At 66.2% G+C, this 27,251-nt stretch overlaps 1 protein-coding gene across 2 annotated transcripts in view; it reads right to left on the bottom strand.

Annotated features, from left to right (window-relative positions):
* Positions 1 to 4,167: 4,167 nt before the first annotated feature.
* TP73 (tumor protein p73) overlaps positions 4,168 to 27,251 on the bottom strand; it is a 32,466-nt gene continuing 9,382 nt past the window's right edge. The window contains exons 2-14 of one of the 2 annotated variants that reach the window (XM_055137787.1): positions 25,533 to 25,621; positions 25,345 to 25,459; positions 17,018 to 17,260; positions 10,422 to 10,608; positions 10,117 to 10,232; positions 9,065 to 9,174; positions 8,795 to 8,937; positions 8,620 to 8,708; positions 8,179 to 8,300; positions 7,455 to 7,603; positions 7,190 to 7,328; positions 6,974 to 7,067; positions 4,168 to 6,470 (exon numbers count right to left, since the gene is read on the bottom strand). In XM_055137787.1, the coding sequence (XP_054993762.1) occupies positions 6,141 to 6,470; positions 6,974 to 7,067; positions 7,190 to 7,328; positions 7,455 to 7,603; positions 8,179 to 8,300; positions 8,620 to 8,708; positions 8,795 to 8,937; positions 9,065 to 9,174; positions 10,117 to 10,232; positions 10,422 to 10,608; positions 17,018 to 17,260; positions 25,345 to 25,459; positions 25,533 to 25,591 (1,896 nt within the window). In that variant the 5' untranslated portion in view covers positions 25,592 to 25,621 and the 3' untranslated portion in view covers positions 4,168 to 6,140. Of the gene's footprint in view, positions 6,471 to 6,973; positions 7,068 to 7,189; positions 7,329 to 7,454; positions 7,604 to 8,178; positions 8,301 to 8,619; positions 8,709 to 8,794; positions 8,938 to 9,064; positions 9,175 to 10,116; positions 10,233 to 10,421; positions 10,609 to 17,017; positions 17,261 to 23,579; positions 23,712 to 25,344; positions 25,460 to 25,532; positions 25,622 to 27,251 lie in introns of those variants that run through there. The other variant, XM_055137788.1, reaches the window with a different exon arrangement.

The raw sequence follows: 27,251 nt of genomic DNA, 5'->3' as shown, positions 1-27,251 counted from the left end.
TCCTGGCTCTGCACTCAGGAATTACCCCTGGCTGTGCTCAGGGGACCATATGGGATGCTGGGAATCGAACCCGGGTCGGCCGCGTGCAAGGCAAACGCCCTACCCGCTGTGCTATCGCTCCAGCCCCAACAACAAATTTTTTTTTTTTTTTGCTTTTTGGGTCACACCCAGCGATGCTCAGGGGTTACTCCTGGCTTTGCACTCAGGAATTACTCCTGGCGGTGCTTGGGGGACCATATGGGATGCCGGGGATTGAACCCGGGTCGGCCGCGTGCAAGGCAAATGCCCTACCCGCTGTGCTATCGCTCCGGCCCCCCAACAACAAAAATTTTAATAAAATAAAATTCAATGGAGATGGCAGGGGAGAAAGAGAGGGAGGGAGAGGGAGCGCACAACAGACCACATATACTTTGCAAACAACAGGCCCCATCTGATTCCTGACGCAACACGATTTCTGAGCACTGCCAGTGGAGAACCTAGCCAGGAGTATGCCTCCCCCTGAAATGCAGAGGGACTGCAGTAATAGCTCAGGCGGCCAGATGGTCATTCTCACCAGTGAATCCAGCTCCCTCAAAACCTTTACATTCTGCCTTAAATCTCCTTGGGTCTAAATGGGGGTGCTCCCATTCCCATCAGAGATCCTGCACCCTGCGACTCATATCAGGTCTGGTCACTTAGGCGGCCTTGCTGGGGTCACTGCGCTGTGAGACAGGGCGCACGTGACAAGCCCTGCAGGTCTGAGAGGGGCACAGGGCAGCACGCCCCTCCCCCGCTCCTCTCTCTGTTGCACAGGCCAGGCCAGCCCTCATGACCTCTGGGTCCTGGAGGGGTCCTTTCCTTGTAGACCAAGGTCAGGTGGGGAAACCCAGACACAGTTTAGAGCTTTGTGCAGAGCTGATTTGGGCGGGACCCGGAACGGCCACCTGAGATGGATGCGGAACTGCCTGGCTCCCCACTGTCCTGGGACACGGCCCCCTACCTGCAGCTGGAGGTTGAAGGAAGGGTACCCCAGCTCTCAGGGCGGGGGGGCGGGGGGCGGGCTGGACCCTGCTCCATACTCTGGAGGAGGCACTAGAAGGAGGGAGGTAGGCACAAACTTATCTTCCTTGTATTTTTTTTTTAACTAAATCACTGTGAATTAGAAAGTTACAAAGACATTTACCATTGCTTATGAAAGAGAAAGGTGATCAAGATCCCAGTGAAGTAAATCATGACGGCAGGGGATGCAGCTCAGTGTTGAAGTGTGTTCTTTACATGAACAAAACTTGGATTCAAGTCCTAGCACCAAGATACAACACTTTGATATAGGTATGAAAGCTGATATACCCTGAGTAGGACTTCTGGGTTTCAGATGTCAATGTCCCAACACCAATCCCTTAACCTACCTCTGCAAATACCCCGTTTTCCTTCCACTCCCTTATTTTCTGGATTTTTGCTTATTGGGCCACACCCAGTGACACTCAGGGGTTACTCCTGGCTCTGCACTCCAGAATCACTGCTAGGGGTGCTCGAGAACAATTTGGGGTGCAGAATCCAGGTGGGCCAGATGCAGGGCAAGCGTCCTCCCCACTGTACTATCACTCGACTCCAACTTTCTTTTAACTAGCGATAAGCACCGTGTTATTGTTATTTTTAGATTTGGGGCCACCCCCAAAGGCCTGGAGGTGATTCTTGGGTTTCTCTTGGCTCTGTGCTCAGGGGTCACTCCTGGCAGTGCTGGGGGACCACAGGTAGTGCCAAGGATTAAACCAGGGTCAGCAGTATACAAAACAAGTGCTTTACCCACTGTACTGTCTCTCCAGCCCAATTTTTTTTTTTTTGCTTTTTGGGTCACACCCAGCGATGCACAGGGGTTACTCCTGGCTCTGCACTCAGGAATCACCCCTGGCGGTGCTCAGGGAACCATATGGGATGCTGGGAATCGAACCCGGGTCGGCCGCATGCCAGGCAACGCCCTACCCGCTGTGCTATTGCTCCAGCCCCCCAATTTTGTTGTTTTTAATGTTTCTTCTCTCAGTTTCTGATGTGAAACTTAGCTGTGGTGCACAGGATTCCAAACAGTGCTGCCCCTGACATTGCACTGGGCATAAGAGGGGTGCTGGGGATCAAACTCAGTCTTGTAGCATCAGCTTATCAAACAGGCACTGTCCCTGCAAGTGAACTTTCTTTCTACCTTCCTTTTTCCCTCCCCGCCCCACACCCAGGGGTGCTGGGGCTCACTCCTGGCTCTGCGCTCAGGGTTCACTCCTGGAGTGCGTGGGGATCATATGGGATGCCAGGAGTCGCACCCAGGTGAGCCCCGCGCAAGGCAAGCGCCCTACCTGCCGTGCGATAGCTCCAGCCCCTTGTATCTGTTTTTATCTGCAGCAACCTGACAGCACGCAGGGCTTACTCCTGGCTCTGTGCTGAGGGACCACTCGTGCCTCGCCCCCTCACCAGCGTCTTAGACCTCTATATCCAGTTCCGGGTCATTGCAGGGTCTCAGGGGCCCTGAGTACTGCCAGCCTGGCGCCATTCGGCCGGAGTGGTGCGGGTGTTTCCTCCACTGCTCTCCCCACCGGTGGGGACGGTGAGTCCGCGACACCGCCTGCCCCTGCACCCCCTCCTGGCAGAGGCGGGGACAGGAGACCCCGTGGGCAGCACACGACCTGCTTTGGGCCGAAGTCGCCTCTAGAGCGGGGAAGGGGCGTCACGGGCCGGTGGGGGTTCCCGCCCACTCTTCTCCGCCTGATGAGAAGAGCCGAGAAAGCCCGGCCGGCCCGGACAGCGCCCTGGACAGTCGGTCCTGAGATGGGGGCTGCTGACCCCTAGGTCAGAGCCTTTGAAACGCGCTGAGTCCTGGGTTTCTGATCAGCCTTAGTGAAGGGCGCCCCTAAGCCGAGCTCCGGGAGTTCGGGGTCCCCACAGGCAAGTCTCGAGTCTCGGAAGAGGGTCAGCAGCTTATGGAACCGCTTATAAATGCTCTGGCTTGTACATTTGCATAGAGCATGGGAGCGCATTTTGCAAGTCCATATATGGTTATCTGTGATCTGATTGGTTGCCCCCACTTGGTCACCTCATAGGCTTCATTTACATAGAGCGAGTGCTAGCATCTTGCAAGTCCATATATGGTTATCTGTGATCTGATTGGTTGCCCCCACTTGGTCACCTCATAGGCTTCATTTACATAGAGCGAGTGCTAGCATCTTGCAAGTCCATATAAGGGCATCTGTGATCTGATTGGTTGCCCCATTCCCACATTCTTATTTGCATATGCAACCAGATTGGCTGTTTATGGATGACCTCATAGGTTGCAGCCAATCATATCGCAGAATCAGCTAAAGGGGAAGGCTATATCGTATATAAAAAGCCAGGGCGCTGGCTAGAAAAGGTCCTGGGATTACTGTTGGGTCCAGTGCTGTTTTTGGTAGAGAAAGAAGCGCGCTGTAGAAGTGGTGAGTAGAATGGCAAGGAGAAAGAAGCGGGGCAGTAACCGGGGTTCTCCAGATAGAGGTACCTGTTTCTGCAGCTATTGCAGCCTGTCGAGCTAGACCTCCGTGAGCTGTTAAATGAAAAGCTCTTAAGAGTCCAGAAGAACCCGGCACAGGTGGTGCCGTGCTGAGACATGATTAGCAGATTGGAGTGTGTAGGATGCTCATCAGACTTCTCTGTCCTCTGCTCATGTCCTTCATAACAAACGTAAGGACAGAGTGTGAGGATTCCATGCTGCCTGGCCCCCCAGTGCTTCTCTGAGGACCACGCGGTGCCTGACCCCCGCACTATCTCCACCCCCTGGAATTCTTCTAACAGATCTGCCTTTCGCTCGCACCTAGAATATTACTGCCTCAGTGCAGCCTTAGATCACCAGGTTGTGGGGATTTCCGGTGTCCCCAAGGATGCGTACTTGTTTTAAGTACTCCCCTTCTTCACGTGCTGAAAGAACCCTGCCCAGTCCTGTGTGATGGTGCCCGAGGTGGATGCTATGAGGTCCACACATAGGCCCCTCAGGAAGCCGACTCTAGTAGAGACAGGCCTGAGCCCTGGCCGGGGAGGAGTGTGCCCATGGAGGACAGGAGAATGTGGGGCCACCTAGTTGGGAGGTTGTGGGACAGGAACCAATGGATCCAGCTGACCCTGTCATTGGAACATGTGCTTTATTGTTACAAAACCAACACTTCCCACCAAAACACAGCTAAAAAAATAACACGTTTCTCCAAGATTAAGTTACCAAAAGAAGTTGTTAATATGGCTGGAATGTATCCGTTAATACTGCTTGAAGAAGCATTATGTTACATTAAGAACAGGGGTGGTATGGGGGTTGGAAACCTTAAAGCAGTAAAGTGCTTTACCGAGCCCGCCTGACGGGCGTTGGTGTTAAGAGCAAGTTACTCTGTTCAAGTTTGTGCGTGTAGGGGAACGTGCGACAGCACCGTGCGGACCCAGGGACAGGCCGCCGGTAGCAGCCCAGGCTGGAGCTGGGGCTGGAGCTGACACAGCTTCTCCTGGACTCCTGCTTCTGGCTCAGATGTCTGCCAGCTCGAGCCCGCGACCTCTCTGCTCCTTCCTGTGGAGTGCTCGGGCGGCCTGCCTCTGGCGCAGCTGGGAAAGCCTCGGCCTGACCTTTGTTCTTCCTGGATTGTTCTGCAGAACAGGAGTTCAAACCCGCCCGGTTGTGGGAGAAAAGGCCCCGGGCTGGGGGTGCCTCTCAGGTTTGTGGGGTGTGCGGGGTGCTCACGGTTCGCTCCTGACGTCCTGCACCCTGCCCAGTGTCAGAGTTTCTGTCCGCCATGTCTGCACTCCCGCTTCACTGATGTTTGCTGGAGCCTGCAGTCGGGTCCCTCATAGCCCCTGCTCCAGTCCCACGCCCACCCAGAAGGCGGGAGAGACGAGGCCAGGCTGGGGGACTTGGCTGCCTCTCCCTGGGTCCCCGGAACCCAGGGGTCAGGGCTGGATTCCTGAGGCTCCCGCGTGGTCAGTGGGGCAAGTACCGGGCTGCAGCCTGGCTCCATCACAACCAGAACTTGGTCCCTCTGTGCTTCAGTTTTCCTCCCGGAACAGCAGAACTGCATCCGCACCCCAGCCTCCGTCCCAGCCTCAAGACGGAGCCGAGGCAGCAGGCGGCCAGGTGCCAGCTAGCCAGGTGGCCGTGTGGGCTGCACGTGATGTGTGTTTTTGGCTGACCGGAGGTCCCCCAGGAGGCTCATGGGAAGGCCCTTCGCCCGTGGGAGCTGGCTGTCTGGCTCTGCCCTGGGCACCCCACCACCCTGATGGCTGCTTTATCAGGCCACACTGATCCTGTCCGGGTAAGCGGCTGAGGACATCTGCATCCTGCAAGTCCTGGCCGGGACCCCACGAGTGGGCAGTCGGATCAGGACTCCTCCCTGCGCCCTGTCTGGACACCTCCATGGGGCTTCCTTCTGCGCTGCGACCCCTGAATCCTTGGGTTGAGCGGGGCGCTCCCCACCCGGTGCTGGACCTTCTGAAGGGCCTGGGCTTCCCAGTGCGGCCCCAGCGGGCCTGCAGAGGGGTTGTGGGCCTGTGCCCACTCTGACCGCGCATGTAAGCTGAGTGTAAGCTGGTGGCGGGCCTCGCCCCCTGACCAGTGAGGATCAGAGCACCTCAGAGCGGGGCGCTGCCTCTGAACCGCCCGCTGTTCCTCACCTCAGTCCGAAAGGACGCAGACAGCTCCGCCTCACCCCTGGCTCTGCACCTCAGGTCTGAAAACAACACGGAGTGTCCCCAGTCTGCGCTCGGCCTGCCCGGGCCTGGCTGAGGGGCGGCTCTGTTCTAAGGAGCCACCCCCGCTGGGGTGCCTGCCGGCACAGCCGCGCCCCCCGCGCCCCCCAGTTCCTGCAGAAGTCTGCTTCTCCGTTGGGCAGGAAGGGGTGGGGGGCTGAGCCCGCGTGAAGGGAGTGGCCGGACCCTCCAGTCCAGCAGAGGGCTCCGGCCTCGGCCTGCAAAGGCCTGCTGCGTGGCCGAGGGCTGCACCCCGCCCGAGCGCTGAGTCCTCGAGGGAAGGCAGGGAGGAGCGCGCGAGCGGAGCGGCCGGGCCGTCCATGCCACCCTCTGCGGGGCGGGCATCTTCCGGGCCAGCCCACGGGCCCGGCCCCCCGGAGTTTCTGGCCCGAAGGAAGCGTGTGGGGGGCTGCGGCGCACGCCCCTCAGTGGACTTCGCTCTCCGTGAGCTCCTCCTTGATGGGCTGCTTGCGGGGCCGGCAGTCGGGCAGGTCGAAGCCGAAGTCGGCCCACTCGTCGGGCACGGCGGGGCCGCGGTTGGGGATGGTGATGGTGTGGCGCACGCGGAAGTGCACGGCCTCCATGACGCGCTGGCGCTGCAGCTCGCCCGAGCTGCCGATGGAGATGGTGGCCGCGTTGCTGCTGGAGCGGATGAGCTGCTGCGCCGCCCCGTAGTCGGGGCCCTGCTTCAGGTCCTGCAGGCCCCGCCAGATGGTCATCCGGTACTGGTCCGGAATCTTCAGGGCGCCCAGGTCCTGGGGAGGGCGTTGTCGTTGGAGGGCGTCCGCTGGCCCCCTGCCCCAGGCCTGACCCCCAGAGGCGCAGCGGGCCCCCACACGAGAGGACTGGCCTGGCGGGGCCCAGGGATGGGGTGCCAATGGACTGCGGCTGGATGGGACACTGGCCGGAGCAAGCGTAGCTGCCGGTCTCAGGTGTGGGCAGTTGGCCCACACCTCGATTAACGCACAGGAGAGCCTTGGCCGCTGCCTGTGTGTCCAGGAAAGCAGCGGCTCTGGGCCAGGCCTGGCAGTCTGGGCCTCAGTTTCCCCAGGGGAGCGGTGATGAGTTGGATCAGCCCCAAGACCCCCCAGCCTTTGCCCTCCTCACTGCAGACTGGAGAAGTCTGCACCCCTCGCCCAGGGAACCTGCCTGCGCTCCCCCTCCCCCCACATCCGCAGCTTCGCCTGGAGGCCTGGGTGGGAGCTGCCCGGCTCACCAGCGCGGCAGGAGGCCGGCGGAGAGCTGCCCGCGGGCCTACCTCTATGGTCAGGTTCTGCAGGTGGTAGATGTTCTGCAGCCCCTGGGACGTGAAGTACTCGATGCAGTTGGGGCACCCCAGTCCGTTCAGGAAGCTGCAGTTGGACGGCACCGGCATCAGCCACCCCCTCAGGGCCGTGGGTGACCCAAGGAGCCCCTGGGCCTCTCCCATCGCCTCGTGCCTCTGTCCAGGAGGACAGGGTGTCAGCCCACATACCTGACCAGGCTGGGGTCAGCATGGTAGGGAGGTGGCGGGGTGCAGTGCGACCCCGAGACCATAGTCTGGGAGCTGTGGGCGCCGTTCATCTCGCCGTTGGCCGGCAGTGCCTGGCCGTGGTGGGTAAGCATCCCGGCGCCTGTGGGAAGCGGGTCCCACCGTCAGGGAGGGGAGGAGGCGGAGAGTGGCGGTGCCGAGTGCTGAGCAGGGCACCCGAGGGGTCAGACTGGGGGGTCCCTGCCCAGCCCCCTGGCCCACCGCTTACCCATGGGACCCAGGCTGGGCCCTGGCGCTGAGCCGTGCGGGGGAGGCTGGCCCACCAGCTGGGTGACAGAGGGCAGCTTGTTGACGCCCCCGTGCACTTTGTTGGCAGGGGACAGCACCGGCCCGTAGGATGTGGGCTGCAGGTGGCTCCTGAGAGACAGATAGCTGCTTTGGCCACTGCACCTCCACCGCCGGCCCCACAGTGAGAGGGAGGTGGGCTGGCTAGAGCCCCCCAAGGGAGGCTGTGTGAGCTGGGAGACCCCGCTCACCCTCCAGCAGCAGAAATTTGGGGGTGGGAGTGGTGGGCCTCCCACCACTGAGTAACCCCAGTAACTCAGAGACTTTCCAGAGGGAGTACTCAAGGGGTGCTCCCAGCTATCCCCGCTGGGGGACCCACACTGAAAGGACATGGTTTCTGGTGCCCCCAGGTGGGTGGGCAGAATGGGGTGACCTTGGGAGACCCCCTCCTGTGGGTAAAGGGAGGCTCCTCCCCGTGGACAGACTCCTCCCCCTGGAAGTCAGGCTCCTCCCCCTGGACAGACAGACTCCTCCCCCCGGACAGTCGGGCTCCGCCCCCTGGACAGTCAGGCTCCTCCCCCTGGACAGACAGACTCCTCCCCCGGACAGTCGGGCTCCGCCCCCTGGACAGTCAGGCCCCTCCCCCTGGACAGACAGGCTCCTCCCCTAGCGGGCGGGCAGGAGGCCCCTCCCAGGGCGGCACTCACGGCCTCTGCAGGAGCTGCTGCTGCTGCCTGTAGGAATCCACCAGCGGCTGCGGCACCAGCTCCATGAGCTCCAGGCTCTCCTTGACCTTCATCAGGATCTCAAAGTTCTCCCGGCCCCGCACCTGGGCGCACACAGACACTCTGTCCCTCAGCCCCGACAGCACCCATGGTGAGCACCTGGGTGCCCCCTCTCCTCTCGCCCCGGGAGTGGGGCCACGCACCCACCTTTTGCTGCCCCATCTCCCCCGCTCTGCACAGTAGGGGCGGGGGGGCAGGCGCACCAACAGGGACGTCAGACTGGGGGGGGCCCAGTCCAGAGCTCCAGGAACTGGGCGGCGGGCCCCAGAGAGACCCCGCCCCCCAGAAGACCAGCCGGGTGCTGGGGTGTCCCCCACCTCCGGCCTACGGGCTGGCTCTCCCCCGGGGCCCCGGGACCCTCACGTGCAGGTAGTACACGTCCTCGTCCCCGTGCCGCCTCTTCTTCACGTTGGTGCCCAGCGCAGGGATGGCGGGCGGGCTCTGCTTGAAGGCTGTGGGGGGAGGGGCCGGCTCTGTCCCTGCACTCTGGGCCCAGCGCCGCCCAGGGTGCCCTCCACGCCCGTGCCGCCCTGCTCACCGCGCTTGCTGGCGGCCCCGTTCTTGGTGGTGCTCTCGGTCAGGGCCTGCTGCTCCCGGTAATGGTCCTCGTCGGCCTTGCGGTCCCGGCCCGGACAGGCACAGATGCGGCCCTCAAAGGACCTGCGGCCCAGCACCTGCCCACTGTGGGGGCACAGCAGGACTGTGCTGTGGGTCTCCCCTCTGCCCACCCTGGGACCCAGGGACTGACGCCTGCTGCTGCCTCCCCCCAGCTCGCCTCTGGGGTCACAGCCCCCCCCCGGCCGCTTACTCTCGGGTCTCCAGGGTGATGATGATGAGGATGGGCCTTCGGTTCATGCCCCCCACGCAGCTGCTGTTGCACATGAAGTTGTAGAGGATGGTGGTGAATTCTGTGCCCACCTGCATGCAGGGCAGCAGCGTGAGCGCCGGGGGCGCGGCTGTGGCCCTGTGGACATCTCCTGCCCCCAACACCCCCTGTGCTCGCCGAGAACCACCTTCCTGCTCGCTGCCATCCCCACTGGCCCTGGCCGTGCGTGTCTCGCGCCACCTGCCCCCCGCTGTCCAGCAGCGTGCCCCTCCCTGTTACTGGCCACCCCCATCCCACCAACACCCGCGGCAGGCGGGCTGCCATGGCCAGGGGAGCTCTGGGGCCTGCGCTGCCCCGGATGGACACAGGTGTGTTACCCATGTTGCAGGTGTGTGGCGCACTCCTGGCTCAGGGGACAGCTGGCCAGTGGAGCCCCGCCCCAGCCCACATGCCTAGTTCCCAGGGACACTGGGCTGAGCTGTGAGCCAGGGACTCTGAGCCCCTGAATGGAGTGTCCCAGAACCACGGCGGGGGCTGGTGTGGGTGGGAGGCTCCAGACAGTGGACAGTCAGCCTTTACAGAGCTGCCTGCGTGGCGCATGGTGGCCACCAGAGGGCACAAGAGTCTTGGGTTCTTGAAACTGGCAGAGATGCAGGTGCTAATCAAACAAGTATACATGCATACACACACACACACACACACGTACGTGTGCCCATACGCTTGCCGACAGGGATGCTCTGAGGAGTAACTTGGGTCAGAACCATCTGCTGCCTCAAGCTATTGGCAGTTCCCCAGCGCAGGGGCTGGACAGTGGGGAGGTGGTCGGAGGGCAAAGGACAGTCCCCACAGGAGCCACAGGAGTTGGGGACTCCGAAGCCCAGGGAAGCCTCAGGATCCCAACTAGCCCCGCCCTGAGTGGGGACACCTGTGAGGGTGTCAGGGCCACTCCACGGGGGCAGGCATGTGACTTGGAGATAGGACAGAGGTCTCCAGTAGCAGTACTGGGGTCCCCACCCTACGGTGACCTGACCTACCTGGGGGGGTTCGTAGGGCACCATGACGCTCTGCCTGCCGGTCACGGGGTCATCCACATACTGGGACAGGTTGTTGCCTTCCACGCGGATGAGGTGGCTGGCTGGTGCAGACTGTCCTGCCGGAGGGGACACCGCTTCGGAGGGAGGCCAGTGGCCACCCGGGGGTCTGGTGCATCCCAGCAGGTGGGGACCACCTGGCCTGGAACCTGAGGACTCTGGCCCCATGCACCTGGGTCTCACCAGAGCAGCTGACCCGTGTCCACCCCGACTAGCGGGGCAGCCCCCAGACCTAGTTAGGCCCTCACCTTCATTGAAGTCCCTTCCGAGCTCGTGGTTGGGGCAGCGCTTCACCACCTCGGTGACATGTTCCGCCTTCTTGTAGACGGGCATGGCGCGGATGGCGGTGCCCGGCGGTGGCGGCGTGGACACCTTGATCTGGATGGGGCAGGTCTTGGCAATTTGGCAGTAGAGTTTCTTCAGCAGCGGGGAGTACTGGGGGGTGGGGAGCTAGGGTGAGGCCAGTCCCGCTGACTCCATGCCTCTGACCACCAGCAGTGCTGGGCTGGCCCCGCGCATGCTTCCTGGCTGTTCTCTGGGGTCTTCCAAAGCGCCACTGGCAGTGTGTGGCCGGCAGGGCACGGTCAGCGGGCCCAGAGCTTTCTGCCTGAGCTCAGGAGAGCCACGTTGGTGACCACTCAGTGGATGTGGCCAGTCGAGAGCAGGGGCCAGAGAGACGGAACAGGGGGTCAGACACTTGCCCCGCTTGCAGCTGGGCCTGGCCCACTGCCTGGTACCATATACGGTCCCCCGAACCCTACCAGGGCTCCTTTCTGGGCCCGGCCGGCCGTGGCCCCCGAGCCGAAGTAAATGAAAATAGTAAAATAAAAACAGAAGGAGCTGCTGGGTGACCCCATCCCTCTGGAAGCGGGGGTCCAGCCTGATGCTTGTCTGTGAAAGCCGGGCCAGGGCTGTGCTGGGCGGAGACTAGGGATCTTCCCTGGACTGAGCGCCCCCTCAGGGTGGATCTTGGGGTGGGAGCCCCCGGGAATGTGGGGATTGGGGCACTGACACAGCCCTGGGAACCTACTTGCTTGGAGATCCTAAAGGCCCCTCAGTCTTCCTCCTGTGTTGGATTCACTTCCTGTCCCCAGCCCCAGATGGGGAACGTGGCCGGGGAGCATCACGGGGGCCAGAGACGTCGGTCCCTGGGAGGCCTGGAGCCCCTGCCCTGCCCCTGGGCTGCCAGATCACACTTCGGCTGGCCCTCGAGTACGAGTGGAGGAGGGGACCCCGTGGCTCTGGGCCTCGATGATGGTGTCCTCCAGAGACAGGGACCTCAGCAGGACGGGGTCTCCAGGACGCCCCAGCATGGCCCTGGCTGGCCCGCAGTCTGGTGGCCACAGAGGTGGGGAGCTGAGCAAAGGCGCCCACACGCCCCTGCCCTTTGGTGAAGTGCCGCTGGGGCCTGGACAGTGGGGGACACCCCAGCCCCGTGAGCGCCTGCGCAGAACACCTGCTCCCACAGCCCCGCCCCCACGCCGGGCTCGGCGCTGTCCCTGGTACCGAAGCCAGAGCTGGGGGCTGGTGTGCAGGCAGCGGGGGGCCGTGCACATGGCCGCGGGGGGGGGGGGGTGTCTTCCCAGGCTCCGGGGTGGAGGGGCCACCCTGCCAGGCCCACTTGCCAAGACTGTCCTTCACTGTGTCCTGGCTGAGGACACACCCATTGCCGCCCTCCAGCCAGACCGGGGCTGGACCTGGGAAGGCGTAGCCTGGCCGTATGGGGCAGCCAGGGTCCTGGCGTGTCAGGTGACGCCTGAAATACCACAGTTCCTCCCAGGACTCAGGCTGGGGAGAGGGGCGTGTGCCCCCGCCCTCCTGCCTCGCCTTCCCCAGAACCGCTAGATGGATGTGTCTCAACAGATTCGGAGCTGATAAAATCTTATTTATCTTTGGCTGTTGACACGGACCCGCCCAGACTTGCCCGCGCCGGGATGGATGCGGTCGGATCTTTCTGCTCGCGGAAAGCTCTGCCCAGACACCGTGCGTGCCCGCCCGTCCCTCCCCTTCTCACCAGCCCCCCGGTCCTCCATGGGCCCCGGCCTGGCTGGGAGACCTGGCAGGGCTGGCGCGGGGGCGGCGGGCACGCGGTGGCTGTTAATTTCCTTGCACCCGCTCGCTCGGCAGCTGGGTGCCGGCTCCGGCAGGTTTGGGCAGGAGGAGCGGGAGGTGATAATGACTTGTCTGTCATTTCCCAGGGACATGCAGCGTCTTGCAAACCGCAAATACCGTTAACCAGCTTGGGTGAATCTGCTATGACACTGGGAAGGCCGCCTTGCGCCCCAACTTCTCTTTTGTAAATGACTTTTAGAGCCACTTTCGTCTGCTTTCTGTGCGTGCCTGGTGCTCACGCCTCACCTGGATTCCCCACCTGCCCGAGACCCCGAGTCCTTCCCTTCCCGGCTCCTGGCCTCCTTGGGGCTCAGCCTGTCCTGACCTGGTGCGGGAGATGCTCAGAGCCAGCTGGTGTCACCAGCATCGGGGACACTGTCACCCTCGCCTGCCTCCGTCAGGCACCTGGAGAGCAGGAGCGCCCTCACAGGACCCAGCCGAGCCCGCCGGGGCCCTGGGGCAGACACCCCTTCCCCATGCAGGCTGGATGCCCGAGAGCAGGGCACAGGGGCGGGCGGCTGGCCCCAAGACCATCAGGGGTGGGGGGGGGGGCTGGCATAGGCTTCCCACCCCCCAAGCCAGACCCTGAACAGGGACCCCCTCCTGGGCCTGGGCAGAGGTGACAGGACACAGCAAAGGTAGAGGCTGTGCAGGGTGGAGGGGAGGTGAGGCACGGCGCCCTGACGCCCTGTCCTGTCCGGTCCCGCCATCCCCAGCTTCACTTCCACGAACTGCCAGGCCCCCCTTGTCCCAGAGAGGCACCTGAACCCCTCTTGTCCTTTTACCTAAGTGTCAGTGGGGTCTGCAGGCTGGAGGGACACTCCCGGGCCCTCCTGGATCCCTCCCTCCGGGCTCGTGCCGGACCCAGACGTATTGCCGTGGGACAGGTCTGGGTTCATGGGGCTGGGGGTCCCCAAAGGTCGCTACTTCCTCGGGTGAGAACCCCACTAGACTGGGCGCCCGTGGGTCCAGGCGTGGGGTCTCTGTCCCGCAGCCACCCTGGCTGCGTCTCCCGTGGCCTCAGGCTCGTGGAGAAAGTGCTGGCGAGGCCCCAGCACGCGGGTTGGGAGCCAGGCCGCGAACTGCCTGGCCCAGGGGAGGGTGAGCGGCCTGGGGCTTCGGGAGTGTCCAGAGGCCTCTCGGCTGCACTGGCGACAGCGGGCAGGGGCGTGGGGACAGCCGTCCCGGCTCTCAGCCCCAGCAAGACCCCTGCCTCTCGCCTCCCCTCCCACCTGCGGGGCCCAGCCCCTCACCAAGGCTCCTGCCAGCTTCTCTGGCAGTAGGGGGCTAGCGCCCGCATGTGCGGGTGGGCACGTGTGGCCTGGCGCTCTGCGGGGCGAGGGCAAAGGCCTGCCTGCCCCCCGCCCCCGGCTCTGAAAGCGTGGTGGGAGTTCACGTGCCCACCAAACCCCTTCACATTAGGGTCTCCTCCAGCTGGAGCAGGGGCCAGGGAGAGCAGCTCCCGAGGCATAGAGGGAAGGGACCCTGGGCCCTGGCCGCTCCCTGCCACCTCCAGGGGCCCCCCAGGCCCCTCTGAGACCCAAGCAGGGTAGCCTTGGGTCTTGCCGGGGGCTGGGAACTCGACCTTGAGTCTGGACTCAGAGCGAACCTCAAAGCAGACCCCACAACACTGGCCACAGGACACCCCTGTTTGGATCCCGGAGGCTCAGTCACCCGCACAGTCCTCAGCCATGCTGCAGCCCAGGAGGACCCCGCGAGTGACCGGGGGCCCCGGCCCAGGCCAAGGCAGCAGCCGTCCCAGAGGTCCAGCCTGTCCCTGGGCATTCATCAGTGAGGGGTGCAGGTCCTAAGGGGCTGGGGGGAAGCAGCCTGCCCACGGTCACGGTCACCTAAGAGACCAAGGGCGCCGGGGTGCAGGACACCTGGGGGGTGGCGCCCCTCTCACCCACGGGGCTCCCTGGGGTCCTCACAACCTGCCAGGAGCCAGGAGCAGTTGCTCCTTTGACGGGTGTCAGGTGGGAACCCTGACACCCATGTACCTCCGGGGCTCAGGGGGGCTGTTCCGGGGTGCCTGTGGGCTTCTGCCCACACAACACACCTCTCCGGAACCCACAGACAAGACTCAGGAGACGGTTCTTCCTGCCATGCCCACAGCACTTGTCCACCTGAGCGCCAGGCCACCAGGCAAACTGGCCCTGGGGTCACCAACGGGCCCCTCCCTGCACGCACCCAAGTGGCAGGAGGCGGGGGCAGCCCACGTGCACCCCTTGGCAGTGGGGCTTAGGGCTGGGTCCTAAAGCCCAGGTTCTGTGACCTCCTGGTCCAGGGGCGCCAGCTGGCCGGGACATGGGCACAAGGATGTTCCCGATTGACCCATGTCTGTCTCCGCGATCGGCATGTTCGCTCCGTGCGGCGTAACTGCATAATTGCGTCTGGTGCCAGGAAAGGTATTATTTCCACGTATGCATTCCATAAACTTTTAGGATAACGCAATTGATCCCTCGGTCGTGTTGGGACACCTCCACTATTATATTCCTGCTCACACACCTCCGAGGGGCTGGAAAGTTTCTCCCAAATCCATCTGCGTTGACTCAGCCTCATTCTCCCGAGGCGGCCAGCCCGGACAGACAGACCGGGACCGACCCCCCTGCCCCGCGGGTCTGTGCCAGCACCACGCACACCCTCCCTGCCCACTGCTCACCCTGACCCAGCCTTCCTGTCTGACCCGCAGCCCTCTCCCAGCCCCCAGAAACCATCAATGGCCCCGGCCCCACTGCGGGATCAGTGTCGCAGGGACAGAGGCCCGGCAGCCCCCGTCCTTGGCCAGGCTCTGCCCCTGGGGCCAGCACCTGACCCTGTTCTGAGAGGTCCCGGGGCAGATCGGGAAATAGACCCGGCGCAGGGTCTCACTGTACAGAGCCCCCCGCCCCCAGTTCTGTCTCGGACTCCCCCATCTGCCCAGTCCCCGGTCCACCGAACCCCCCATCTGTCCCGCCCCAGTTCCATCAGATTTTTCTCTGGCTGCAGCTGGAACCCCCTCCCCCACTGACTCACCAAATCCTGGACAGCAACCTGGGGACACCTGCAGGTGTGTGTGCACATGTGTGTGCATGCATGCATGTTTGTGAGCTCGCATATGGGATGTGGGCACATGTGTGCATGTGGTGCTGTGCGTGTGTCTGTGCCTGCACTGTGGCCCGAATGTGCTGTGCGCAGTGGGTGACTGAGACTGAAGGCGCAGGGCTGCAGGCGGGGGCTGCTGGGGACGCGGACGGGTGGGCACAGGCCGAGGCCCATTAACAGCTGTGGTCACTGGGGCTGGCGAGAGGCTTGTCCTGAGCGAGACGGGAGGTGGTGGATGGTCCAGAAGTGCATGTGAGAAAGATGGGAATTATCTACCAGTTACCAGCGGGCTGGCCTGGCGGGGGTCGCACACAGCGAGTCTCAGGGGTCCAGCAACAAGCCCAGGCAGCAGCCGCACAGCTGGACCCCAAGCAGGGAGCTGAGGTCGACCCCACCCCCACCCCCTGGCAGGGCAGGAAGCCTGCAGGGGCTGCTCCCGGCAGCAGGCGCCAAAGACTCATTCCCAGTGTTTGCTTCCCCCACGCTGCCGAGGGGACACACGCACACACATACACACGCACACATGCACGTACGCGCGCACACACACACACACACACACACACACTCCTCCTGCTGCCCCCGCGGGCTCCACACGGGCAGGAGGCAGCTCGGAGCCGCGGGGACAGGGGCACTGGGCAGAGCGGAGCCCCCCTTGCCCCCCATGTGGCAAGGTGGTGTGTCTGCATCTTGGGCGACCACCCCATGAGACCCCTGAGGGGCAGCAGCCTGTGTCTCTCTTCCTGGGGGGCAGGTCTCCTCGGGAGGGGCCGCCAGCCCCTCCTGCAGCGGCCGAGAGGAAGTGGGCACAGGACCTGGACCACGGGACAGTGGGTGTCCTTCCCTGGGGTGTGCAAGCTCCGTCCGGCAGCTGTGGGCCGTCAGGAAGAGCCTGGCACCGGGCACTGGGCATGGGGTGCGGAGCCCTGCGGCAGCCAGGAAAGCCGGCACCTGGCCCGCTGCCTGCTCAGGGAGCCCCAAGGACCCACACGATGCCCCAGGGCTACCTGCGTCCCACCCACCTCCAGCCCCCAAAGGAGCGTGGGAAAACCGCAGCTTGGCCAGCCGGCCGGGCTTAAAGGGGCAGAGCCCAGGCTCGGGCACCCGCTAGGAGGTGGGAGCTGCGGTGATCGGCTGGTGCTGACGGCCTGCTGGGGGGGGGCACTCATCTGAACTCAGTGGGGGCCGGAACCCTAAGTCCCCACGCCAGCGTCCCACCTGAGCACCGGCACCCTCCCCCCTGCCCCGTCCTGACTGCAGGCTGGCAGAGGGTCCTGGTGTCACAGCCCCAACTCGCAACAGCTCCCAAGGGCCAGGCTTTCGGGGCTCCATCCCTCACCGCTCAGCCCAGCTGAGGACAGGCAAGGACAGTCCCCGGACACCCAGCCACCTGCCCCCCACCTGCCCACAGAGCCCCCTTGGTCCTGTCACCCCCCATCCCGCACCACTGTCCCCGAAGTAGAGCCCCGCCCAGAAGAGAGCTCCTGAGACCAGTCCCTCCTGGGCAGCACTCGAGGCTGACCAGCTCGGGCTACGCACCTGCCCGTCTGAAGGGTGGGCACGCCCAGACCGTCCCCCAGCCGGCAGTGAACCCTTGCACTCCACAGCCCTGGCCGCAGCCCTGGCCCCCCGGACGTGCCCCGGCACTCACCGTCCAGGTGGCCGACTTGGCCGTGCTGGATTGCTGGAAGGTGACCTCGAAGTGGTGGGGGCCGGGGTAGTCGGCGTTGGACGGGATGACGGGTGCCGGCGACATGGTGTCGAAGGTGGAGCTGGGCTGCGCGTAGGGCGAGTGGGTGGGCACGCTGGCCGCGTGCTCCGGGGTGTAGGGGCTGGCCGAGGCCGCGCGGCTGCTCATCTGGTCCATGGTGCTGCTCAGCAAATCGAACTGGGACTGGCGGGAGGGCGGGCGCGTCAGGGGCTGGGGCAGGTGTCCTGTTACAGGAGCCTTAAAGGGCCCGGCCCCGCCCGGCAGGCTCCGGCACCTTCACCTGCCCGGCAGGGATCGGGCGCCCGCTGCAGCCCACCCGCCCACACTGCACACGGCCGCCTCTCCGGGACACGTGTGGGAGACCCGGCCGGGGTCCCCCAGGCCCGAGGCAGGGGCGCGGGGTGTGCGAGGCTCAGTGAGCCCCATCGGAAGGCCCCCTGCGGCTCTCCTGCCCCTCCCCCAGGAAGCCCCAGCCCCCAGGGAGGGAGTGGCCCTTTCCTCGCCCCCACGCCCCCAGTGGGGGCAGAAGGGGGTGTGCCATGGAAACTGCTGTGGGGGGCTTCAGGCTGCGGTGTCCATCAGGCAGCCCCCTCGCCCAGCCACCGCCCTGCCTTTACAGATGAGGAAACTGAGGCACGGGGGGTGTGGCTTGCTCCTGTGGAGGTTCCAAGTCTGGGGTGCCCTGGGAGGGTGGCAGCAGGCAGAGGGCTGGGGAAGGAGCCCCCCTCCACCAGCCAGTCATAGGGGGTCCACTGCTCTCGGGGGCCAGGAGAGCCGGCCCGTGCTGCAGCTGAGAAAGTGCAGGCCGGGCACAGGGAATGGCGACACTGTCCCCCAGCTTTGCCCATTGGGCAGACAGGCTGAGTGACCAGCCCTTGGGGCACGCCCAGAGCCGTGGGTGTGGCGGCCGTGGGACCCCCACCTCACTGTTAGGGATTCCCCTGCCGCACACACAGGACAGGGCTCAGGGTGATGCAGTCCTCTGGTGACAAGTGTCCCCATGCCACTAGCCTCTGACTACCGCCAGATGTTGCTTGTCCGGGTCAGGTGAGTGGGGTGGCGACCCACGAACTGTGCTTAGGATGGAACCAGCCCCCAAGACTGGGACATACCTGCCACTCTACCCCGAGAGTTGTGGGTTTCAGCACCCTGATGCAGCCTCCACGGGGCACAGCTGGGACAGACACGGCGCCTCTGTGAGAGGGCAGCGGCCGAGTGCCACGGCCCCGCTGCAGCTGGCCGCTCGCTTCAGCCTTGCCCACCCTGGCGGCCCCAACCGCCTCTCGGCTCTGGTCTCCCCATCCCATGAAACTGCCTCTGGGGGTCCAGTTTCCGGGTGCCTGGGCCCCCCACACGGACTCTCCGAGGTGGCGGGAAGCACAGTGAGGCGAGGGCAGACACTCCAGAAATTCACGGGCGGGATGGTCAGTGGAACCCCACGTGCACGCAGGCAGATGGCGCAGGGCCATGACCAGGGCGAGGCCCGAGAGCGCTGCTTCCGCCCGTTTCACCCGGTTCAAATGTGTCACCTAGAAAATGCGGCGACTCATGCGGCCGGTTCCCCCTGTCCTCGGACCGTCTAGTGCCAGGGGCTTCGCTGCTGCTGGGGGAGGCAGTTCCCTCTCGGGGCCCGGGGAGCGTTCCTTGGGACGGGTGTGGGGGCACGGATGATGGGGGATGGGGTGCTGGGGAGGGGTGAATGGTGGGTGATGGGCAGAGGGTGGATGGACAGATGGGGGCGGTGGGGTATGTAGACGAATATGGTCATGTGGGGGATGGGGGTATGTAGGCGAATAGACATGGGGACAAGCGGACGGACGGATGGGTAGGCAGGTAGGAGGCTGAGGGGCTGGATGGTGGTGCCGGATGGGGGGGGAGTAGCTGGTGGCGGACGGGGCGGGGGAGGGGGAGCAGGCAGCCCCTCGCAGTACAGAAGAGACTGGGAGTCCCGGAGAGGGGCCAGCCCCACCTGGCCTCAGAATGCCTCTCCCAGTGGTGGGGTCTCCCGAGGCTGGCTGCCACCCCGGGCTGGCCTCCGCCTGGCCACAGCCCCTGCTCTGAGCACGGAGCAGCGGGCAGCCCTGCGCGAGGTGCTGTTCAGATTTTAACTTGTCCACATTCTTGCAGGCCCATAGCGGGTGCCAGGGGATGAGTCAGGGAACCGGGGTGCGCTGATAGGATCTGAGGCGCAGCCCCGAGGACGCAGGGGGACCGAGCTCAGCAGGGGGCCGCAGCGACCTTCTGTGCTGCCCCCCACGGGTCGAGCGACCTCAGGGCAGGGGGGCAGCGGGGCCCCTGCCTCTGTGGACGCTGCTGCCCAGCTCTGGGATGCTCGTCCTGTGGGGTGCGGGGCGCTGTGAGTCGGCCCCCACCAGCCCCCCCATGTGGCAGACCTTCCCGTCGGCCTCGCTGGGGTTGTGCTGTGTGAACCCCGTGAATGAGCGTGTGCTCTGCCTGACCCCACAGCGTGCCCTGGGCCCCTTGCTGCAGGAGCCCGGACCCCTGCAGGCCAGACTGGTGGCAGAGGCCGGTGTGGGGGTCTTGGGAGAGGGTGGGGTCCCACCCGAGTGAGGCCCGGAAGCGGAGGGGACCCGCTTGGCAGCAGGGAGGCACGCAGGCAGAAGCAGGACTTTTTGGGTTTGTTTTGCTTTCAGAAAGAGCTCCCGAGAGGGTTGATTGGACACGCCCGGCCCCAGGCAGCCCACATGTGCCCACATGTGCCCACATGTGCCGGGGCTCTGGGCATGACCCAGGCAGGCAGCAGGCAGCCGGGGTGGCCTCCCTGCGGGAGCAACGGCCCAGGCAACCCCCTCCCCTGGGAGCCGGCCTGGCCGCGTTCTCCAGAACCCCAGGGACACCCCAGGGGTCACCCCTGTCTCCCTGCGGGCCACAACGTGCAGGCTGGAGCCCAGCTGAGGGGAGTGGGCCGGCCTCCGGAGCTCCTCGGCCTGAATGCTGGGGGCCTCAGGGGGTCTGCATGGCGCCCGGGACACCACCCCGAACTGCTGCAGCTGACCCGTGGAGAAGGGCCCTGAGGACCAGAGGTCACCCGTCCAGTCTCCCGGCGGGCCAGTGGAGCTCACACCCAGCCCAGAGGCCCTGTACCCTGTGGGGAGCCCCTGGCCCCCCCGGCACATCGTGCCCCCACCCCGAGCATCCCTCTGTGCAGACCACCTCCTCCCAGCAACCTCCCAGGCCTGCCCCAGCAGTCCCCATGCTCCGGGCTGCCTCCCCCTCCCCCGCCGTCACCAGCAGACGCACACCCGTGCACCGGCCCCCGCACCCTGACTGCCCGAGTCTCCCCACTTCCCTGGCCTGCCCTTGGAGAGGGCCTGCAGGCCCCCCCATCTCCCACACCCGCCAGGAGGGTGCGAACCCGCCATGCCAGAGATCGAGGGGCCTGTGCTGCCCCCTCGTCTCACTGCGCGGAGCAGAGGCGGGGCTGGGGGGCGCCCAGTGGGTGACGGCTGAGCGGGAGTGAGAGAGGCGTCCTGGCTGCGCGCTCCCGCCATGCTTCTCCGAGGCCAGGGCTGCCGGCCCCACCACCGTCCCCTCGTCTGGCACCGTGGGTGGCCTGTGCCCTTTCCTCTCCCTAGTGCTACTTCAGTGTCCCAGAGAACGTTCTGGAAAGCTCTCGCTGGATCTACCATGCACCCCCGCCCCCGTGCAGCAGGGACAGCGTACAGGAGGGGTGCTGCGGCAGACGGTGGGCACATGTGAAGGAGGCCCAGGTCAGGGGACACCCAGCTCTCGACCCCCAGCTGTCCAGTGACGGGCCTGCTGGCTTGGGAGAGAAGCTTCTAGAATCCCAGCTGCCCCCAGGAGGGCATCACTTCCCTGTGTTCCCAGCCCTTGGCACTTTCCTTCCGTGAGCTCGTGACCCCTCACTGGAGGGAAAAGGGGCCAGTCCCTGCGGGGACCTCAGAGAGGCAGAAAGTCCCCTCCATGGGCCGGCAGACGTGTCCCTCGGGCCCACGGCTCGGTGCGCTAGCCCACCGCTCTCCCCCCAGCCCACTCCCTCTCCTGGGCACCCTGAGGGCCCACCCCGGGCGGGGGCTTGTTGCCTCCTGTCCGGGCACCCAGCGCCCCTCTCGTCAGTCGGGCGGGACAGGCTCCCTGTGGGAAACGGAGTGAAGGCTGCCGGCCGTGGTTTCCTGGCGGACATGCGTGGGTCTCCTTGCGGGGTGCGGTTGCGTGTCTGATACTAACACGCAGTGTGTGGGAACCCCCCGGAGGACAGTCCAAGGCGCCCCGGGCCGGCCGGCGGGTGTCCAGCAGGGCTGGACGCTCCACAGGGAGTGATGGAGTGAGTCCGCGCATGGCATCGGGCAGGTCCAGGCCTGGCGCGGCCTCACCCAGGGGAAGAGAGCGCCGAGCACCGTACCGGCGAGCCCTCCGTCCCGCTGGTATTCCCCGCGGTATCTGCGCGGCTGTGATTAAACGGATGGAAATGCCGACAAGCTCCGACATGCGTCGGCGGCTCCTGCCCCTGCAAATATGCGCCTCACACTCACCCGCGAGCCGGGCCTTGCCCAATCCGACGCGGGGCCGTGTGGAACTTTCCGCACCTTGGGGTCCAGGCGTGTGTGTGCACGGGTGGGAGGCTCCTACCACCTGCACACCAGCCACCGCACACTCCGAGGGGACGGAGCCGGCACCAGGCAGCGCTAGGACGGGCCGGCCGCTCCCCCCCAGCACCCTTGGCCCCTACCTGGCGGCCCCACCGGGTCTGTCTAACCGCAGGGGCCGACCGGGCGGTGCTGCGGGGCCCCCGATGGTGGAGGAAGAGCCGCAGGGAGGCTGGGGTCCGAGCAGGAGGCCTGGGCCCAGCCAGCCCCCAAGGCGGGTTTCTGGGTCCTAGCAGGGACACGGTGGGGACACGCAGACAAGGTCGGGGACTGCAAGCTCACACGTACCCCACTCTCCAGCATGTCACCCCAGGCTCTCCTATAGTGGCCCATCGGGGCTCCAAAGCTGGCGCCCTGCGGCCCCTGCCGTCCAGCCACGGACTGCAGCACCCCCACCTGGCCGCCTGCACCTCTCCAGGGCCGCGCCCCTTGCTGCCCTCCTGTGGCCGCTCCCTGCACTGCAGCCTCGTCCCGATTCCCCGGGCACTTCCTGATGCCCACCACTGGCTTGGGCACCTCCCGCTCCAGGGGCACGGGCGTCCTTGCTGCCTTCCCACCGGTGTGTGTGGATGGCAGAGGGGGAGCCCAGGCCAAGCTCTCCGGACCCCCCTTATCCCTGGAGCTGGGGGGTGGGTGACACCTGGGCAAGGGCCCCCAGATGCCAGAGAGCTGTCCCCAGCCCCCAGGGCCCCACGCTGCGCTGAGACACCGGCTAGAGCTCCAGACGGGGGAGCCCAGCTCCAGGCCAGCCCAGTCGATGACCCAGACCTGACCTCCCTCTGGGGGTGCGACCCCCGCATTCTCGCGGTGCTCAGCCAGCATCACCCAGACCCCTTGTCCCTGGGAAGTTGTCTGGGCCTCCCTCGAGCTGAACAAAGCCTGAAGCTTCACAGCCAGCAAGACCCGCTCAGCCCCCATCCCACCAGCACCCGCCCCTGCACAGACCATCGCTGCCAGCCTGGTGCCAGCTCTACGGTAGCCCGGGCACCGCCACCTGAGGGCCCCCGGTCCCATGTGCGTTGCCTGGAGCCTGGGGCTGGAGCGCCTCCCCCCAGCCCCGTGTCTCTGGACACAGGAGCCTGAGAGAGACGCACCTCGCCTGGTGCCGGGGCGCATGGAGCCGACCCCCTCGGGGCCTGGGCCTCGGGCAGGTGTCCACCTCCAGACACGGGCACAGGGACACTGCACACACTGCTCACGGCCATGGACGCCTCTGTCTGCGTGGGCGAGCCCACACACGCCCCTGGACACCCACACACGCCTGAAGTTCCAGCTGCGCACACCCACTCCTGCTTGTGTGTGTGCACACATCTCCCCCCGCACAGGTGCACAAGCACCCCTGCCCCGCCCCCACACCCCTGACCCGTCCCCACATACACAGGCGCACACACCCATACCCCGCCCCCACATACACAGGCGCATACGCACCCCTGCTACCTCCCTGCACACACAGGTGCACACACACGCCTGCCCGTCCGGCACACGGAGCCTGCGTGCAGCCTGACACCTGTCCGCGCGCCGGCTGCCTGGACCCCACAGGGAACGAGTGGCCTGGGCAGCTGCGGCCGCCGGACCTGCTCGTTTAGGGGTGCGGCCAGACCAAGGCTCACTGCAAGGTGCTCTGTCCTTGTCCCACCCTGCCCTGTGGGTGTCCTGGGGGGCAGCTACTTCCCAGCCCTGAGGCGGGAGCCCCTAGGGACCCTGAGCACTGGGCAGGGAGCGGGGCGGGGCTGCCCCAAAGACGCCCACCCTCCCCTAGCGCCAGGTCCTGCCCCCGAGGGATGCTGCACCCGCGTCTGCCCCGCTCACTGGCACCCACAGGCACCGCGACCCGGGCTGTGGGGACCAGCGTCCCGCATGCCGCGGCCACCTACCGTGGAGAAGCGCTGTGTGGGGTCACTCACGTACAGCATGGTGGCGTGCCGCCGGGCGAGGCATGGGTCTGGGTGCCCCAGAGGCGCGGGCGCCGCGGATGCTCCCGCACGTGTGCCGCTGCCTGGCGCTCTCCCCAGCCCGGTTCTGCTCCTGCTTCTAACAACAAAACGCGCCCCCCCTCCTGCCTGCTCTGCGCCGGGCACGCCTCAGCTTGCCCGCGGCTGTGCCGGCCGCAGCGCCACCGCCTGGGGAGGGGGCAGTGCCCGCCCCCGGCACGGCTCCACCCGCTTCTCCTGCAGGCCCCCAGTGGGCTAGGGGGCCACAGGGGCTCTCGAGTCACCCGCAGGCCAGGCCGCTCCCAGCGGGGGCCCGGGAGGGTGGCGGAGCTGTCCCCAGGGCTGAGCGGTGACAGAGGTGCCCTGGGGCTCTTGGGGAGCCCGGAGACGGGTGACAGCTGGGGACTGAGCCCAGAGACAGGGTCCACCCGGCCGGCCCCTGGTGGAGCCTGGGCTGGGACTGGGGAGGAAGCTGGGTGGACCCCACCCACAGGTGGGGAGGGAGACAGGTGCCAGCCCAGGCCCCGTGCAGAGGGGCCCTTCGAGGGGCTCAGGGGTAGCTGTGCCCGTGTTGAGCCCCTGAGGGTGTCGCTAGCGTGTCCAGGCTAGGAGGACTGTACCGGGGGGTCTCGGGTGGGCCACTCTGAGGCCCAGGACACCCCGCGGCCGCCTCCCAGCCCGCTGCTGTTCGGAGACACCGATGCATCTCGGGGATCGGACCCCCAGGCTTCCCCAGGCTCCTCTTGCAGAGGTGGGGGGTGACTCTGGGGGGACAGTGACTCTGGGGGCAGCCAGGCGCGACACCCAGTGCTGGCCCTGCCGGTCGCCTTTAGCCTGCAGTGGCCGTCGCTCGAGGATCGCCCCCTCCCCCTCCCCCGCAGTCTGCTCTGAGGATTTCCTCAGCTGCACCCACCTCACACCCCAGGCCACCGCGGCCCAGGTGGGACACACAGGTCCCCACCCCTGCCCCCACAGACTGTCTGACCCCCGCGCCCCAGACAGGCACAGCCCCGCCTCCGCCCTGACCACAGGCGCAATCCTGGCCGGTCCCAGCAGCCTTCACAGCCCCAGGTGGCAGGGATGACGGGGAGGAGCAGCGGGCAGAGCGGGAACCTTCCAGGACCCCCGTCCTCAGTTCCCATGGCCTGCGTTGCGGGGGGCTGTGTCCCCCGACTCTGCCGAGCAGAGACAGGCCAGGGTGGGTCGGGCCAGCGCCTCACCCCAGAGCCAGCCCGAGGAGGAGTCTCGGGGCCCAGCACCCCAGCCCTGGCCAACCCCGCAGGGAACAGAGCTGGGCCAGTGAGGAGGACGCGTGGTGTCCGGAACGGGCCATGCTGGGGCTCTCCTGGCCCAGCTGGGGCCCCCGGACGCCAGAAGAGAGGGGCTCAGCGTCCCCCATGCTCCGCAGAGCCCAGCAGCCTCTTGGGCCACGTGTTCTGTCTGGGGCCTCCACTGGGGGACTCAGTCCCTTGGCCCGGCGGGTCAGCACCAGGCGTGGGCAGTCAGGGGGCAGTCGCGATCCGCCCCCGGGCAGCGTGGGCAGCTTCCTGGGGTCCTTTTTGCCACCGTGTGAGAACCCAGGCCCGGGAGAGACACACGGACCTCGGGCAGGGACCGAGGGGAGACGCCCAGCCAGCCGCAGGTCCTCCCGCTGGTCCTCCCCATCTGCCCCGCCCCCCCTCAGCCCTGCCCCCCCCCCCCGACTCACCATGGCCGGCGCGCTCACGGGCTGCATGTGGAAGGTGTGCAGGCTGTCCCCGGCGCCCGCCTGGCCTCTGGCCCGGCTCGGCTCTGGCAGGTCGAAGTAGGTGCTGTCCGGCTCCCTGGGAGGGTGTCGCCGTCAGCCCCGCCCGCCCGCGCCCCGCACCCCGCACACAGCCCGCCCCGGCCACTCACAGAGAGTTCCAGAGGTGCTCGAACGTGGCTCCCTCGTCGGCGGGGGGCGTCTGGGTCATCCTGCCCGCTTGTCCCCGAGGGCACCCGCTCTGCAGGGAGGGGACAGTGAGCACTGGGGGAACCCTCCTCTTCCCGGGGCACCGAGGCCGCCCCCAGCGGGGAGGGGGTGATGCTCGCTGAGCCGGGCCGGACAGCGTCATCCTCAGGGGCTGTGTCAGCGGGCACGGATGCGCTGGGGCCCAACCCCGTCACCCCCTCCTGGGCACGTGAGTTGTGCCCTGCGCCCTCACAGAGGCCACGAGGCGCGGGTGGACACCCTGGCCGGGACGGTGGGGGCGGGGAAAGCGGAGCCTTCCTGGGCGTCCCCTGGGCGCGCCTCTGGGCCCTGGGCCAGGGGCCGTGGGAATCCGCTTGGCCACAGCCGGGCAGTGCCCGAGTAGACAGGCCCAGACCTGCCCACCGCAGCGGGGAGGGACAGCACGGCCAGTGCTGAGTGGGCCCTGGTGCCCACTGCCTCAGGCCAGGCCACCTCGGGCGGCCAGAGGGCCCTGGCGGGTCAGCCGTGCCCGGCTTGACGGCCCCCTTGCCCGGAGAGGTCACTCAGAGAGGGTGCGTGGCCAGCAGCAGGTGGGCCGAGAAGCACTGGCCCCACCACACGCCGACTGACCACGCGGGCACCCAGGGCTGCCGAGTCCCTGCGGGCCGGGCAGAGAAAGGCGGCGCTTCCTGGGGCGTCTCAGGTGGGCGGAGAAATCACCCCGTGCACAGCGGCGTCTCCCAGGGCCCTTGTGGGCACAGCTGCCGGCAGGGACCCAGGTGGGCTCGGGTTCAACAGCAGAAGAGCAGAGGCAGAAAGATGCCCCCCACACACAGGGGCAGGGGCCCGCGGGGGGCAGCCGTGACAGCCCCAGAGACACCTGCACTGCAAGGGCCACAGCCTCCACGTCAGGGGCCTGTGCACGTGTGTGTGTGTGTATGTGTGTGTGTGCTCACGCACGCGCTCGCGCCTCTGCCCAGCCCCACCCACAACGGGCCGTTGAAGTGCGGGTCCTGACCCAGCCCTGACCGGCTTCATGCCCCGCTGCCTTCTCGGGGTGACTCAGCTCCCCGGCCCAGCCCTCTCAGAGTGGGACCCGTTGGTGACATCTGCAGCTATTTCTGGGGCCAGGGGGAGCCCCCAGGCAGCCCCCAGGAGAGGGGTCTGGCCAAGTGTGGCCGCCCTGGGCCTGAGAGCCCCGCTCACAGCCACGTCCTTGCTCGGCTCTGCCCAGGGACCCCGGACCTCAGGGGCCCCGGACTGGCCGAGCACTGCGAGGCTCCTGCGCCCCGGCCACCCGCGCCAGGGCTCCAGCACCCCCCATGGATGGAGGCGGGACAGCTGGGACAGCCCCTGCCCTGGGGGCCCCGGTGGCAGGGCTGAGCTCACCACAGCGAGGGCACCCCGGGCCGGGCTGCCCGGTTTGAGGGCAAGTGTCAGTCCTGCCCGAGCCCCCCCCCACGGAAACCTAGACAGACGGAAACAGGGTGGCGGCTGGGCCGAGACCGTCCGGACGGGCCCCGGGCCCCTACCTGGGCAGAGCACTGGGGTCCGGCTGGCAGTGGAGCGTCGCAGACGCCTCTCCCTGGGCAGCAACTGCCCGACTCGCAGCGCCCAGAGGGGGTGGCGGGAGGGTGGCCGGGCCCGGGCCCGGGGTCCCCGGAGTGAGGGCAGCAGCTCCC

The sequence above is a fragment of the Sorex araneus genome, chromosome 5 (genome assembly GCF_027595985.1).
Source record: "Sorex araneus isolate mSorAra2 chromosome 5, mSorAra2.pri, whole genome shotgun sequence".
NCBI classification, from domain to species: Eukaryota; Metazoa; Chordata; class Mammalia; order Eulipotyphla; family Soricidae; genus Sorex; species Sorex araneus.
This window is presented reverse-complemented; position numbering and strand designations above follow the sequence as displayed.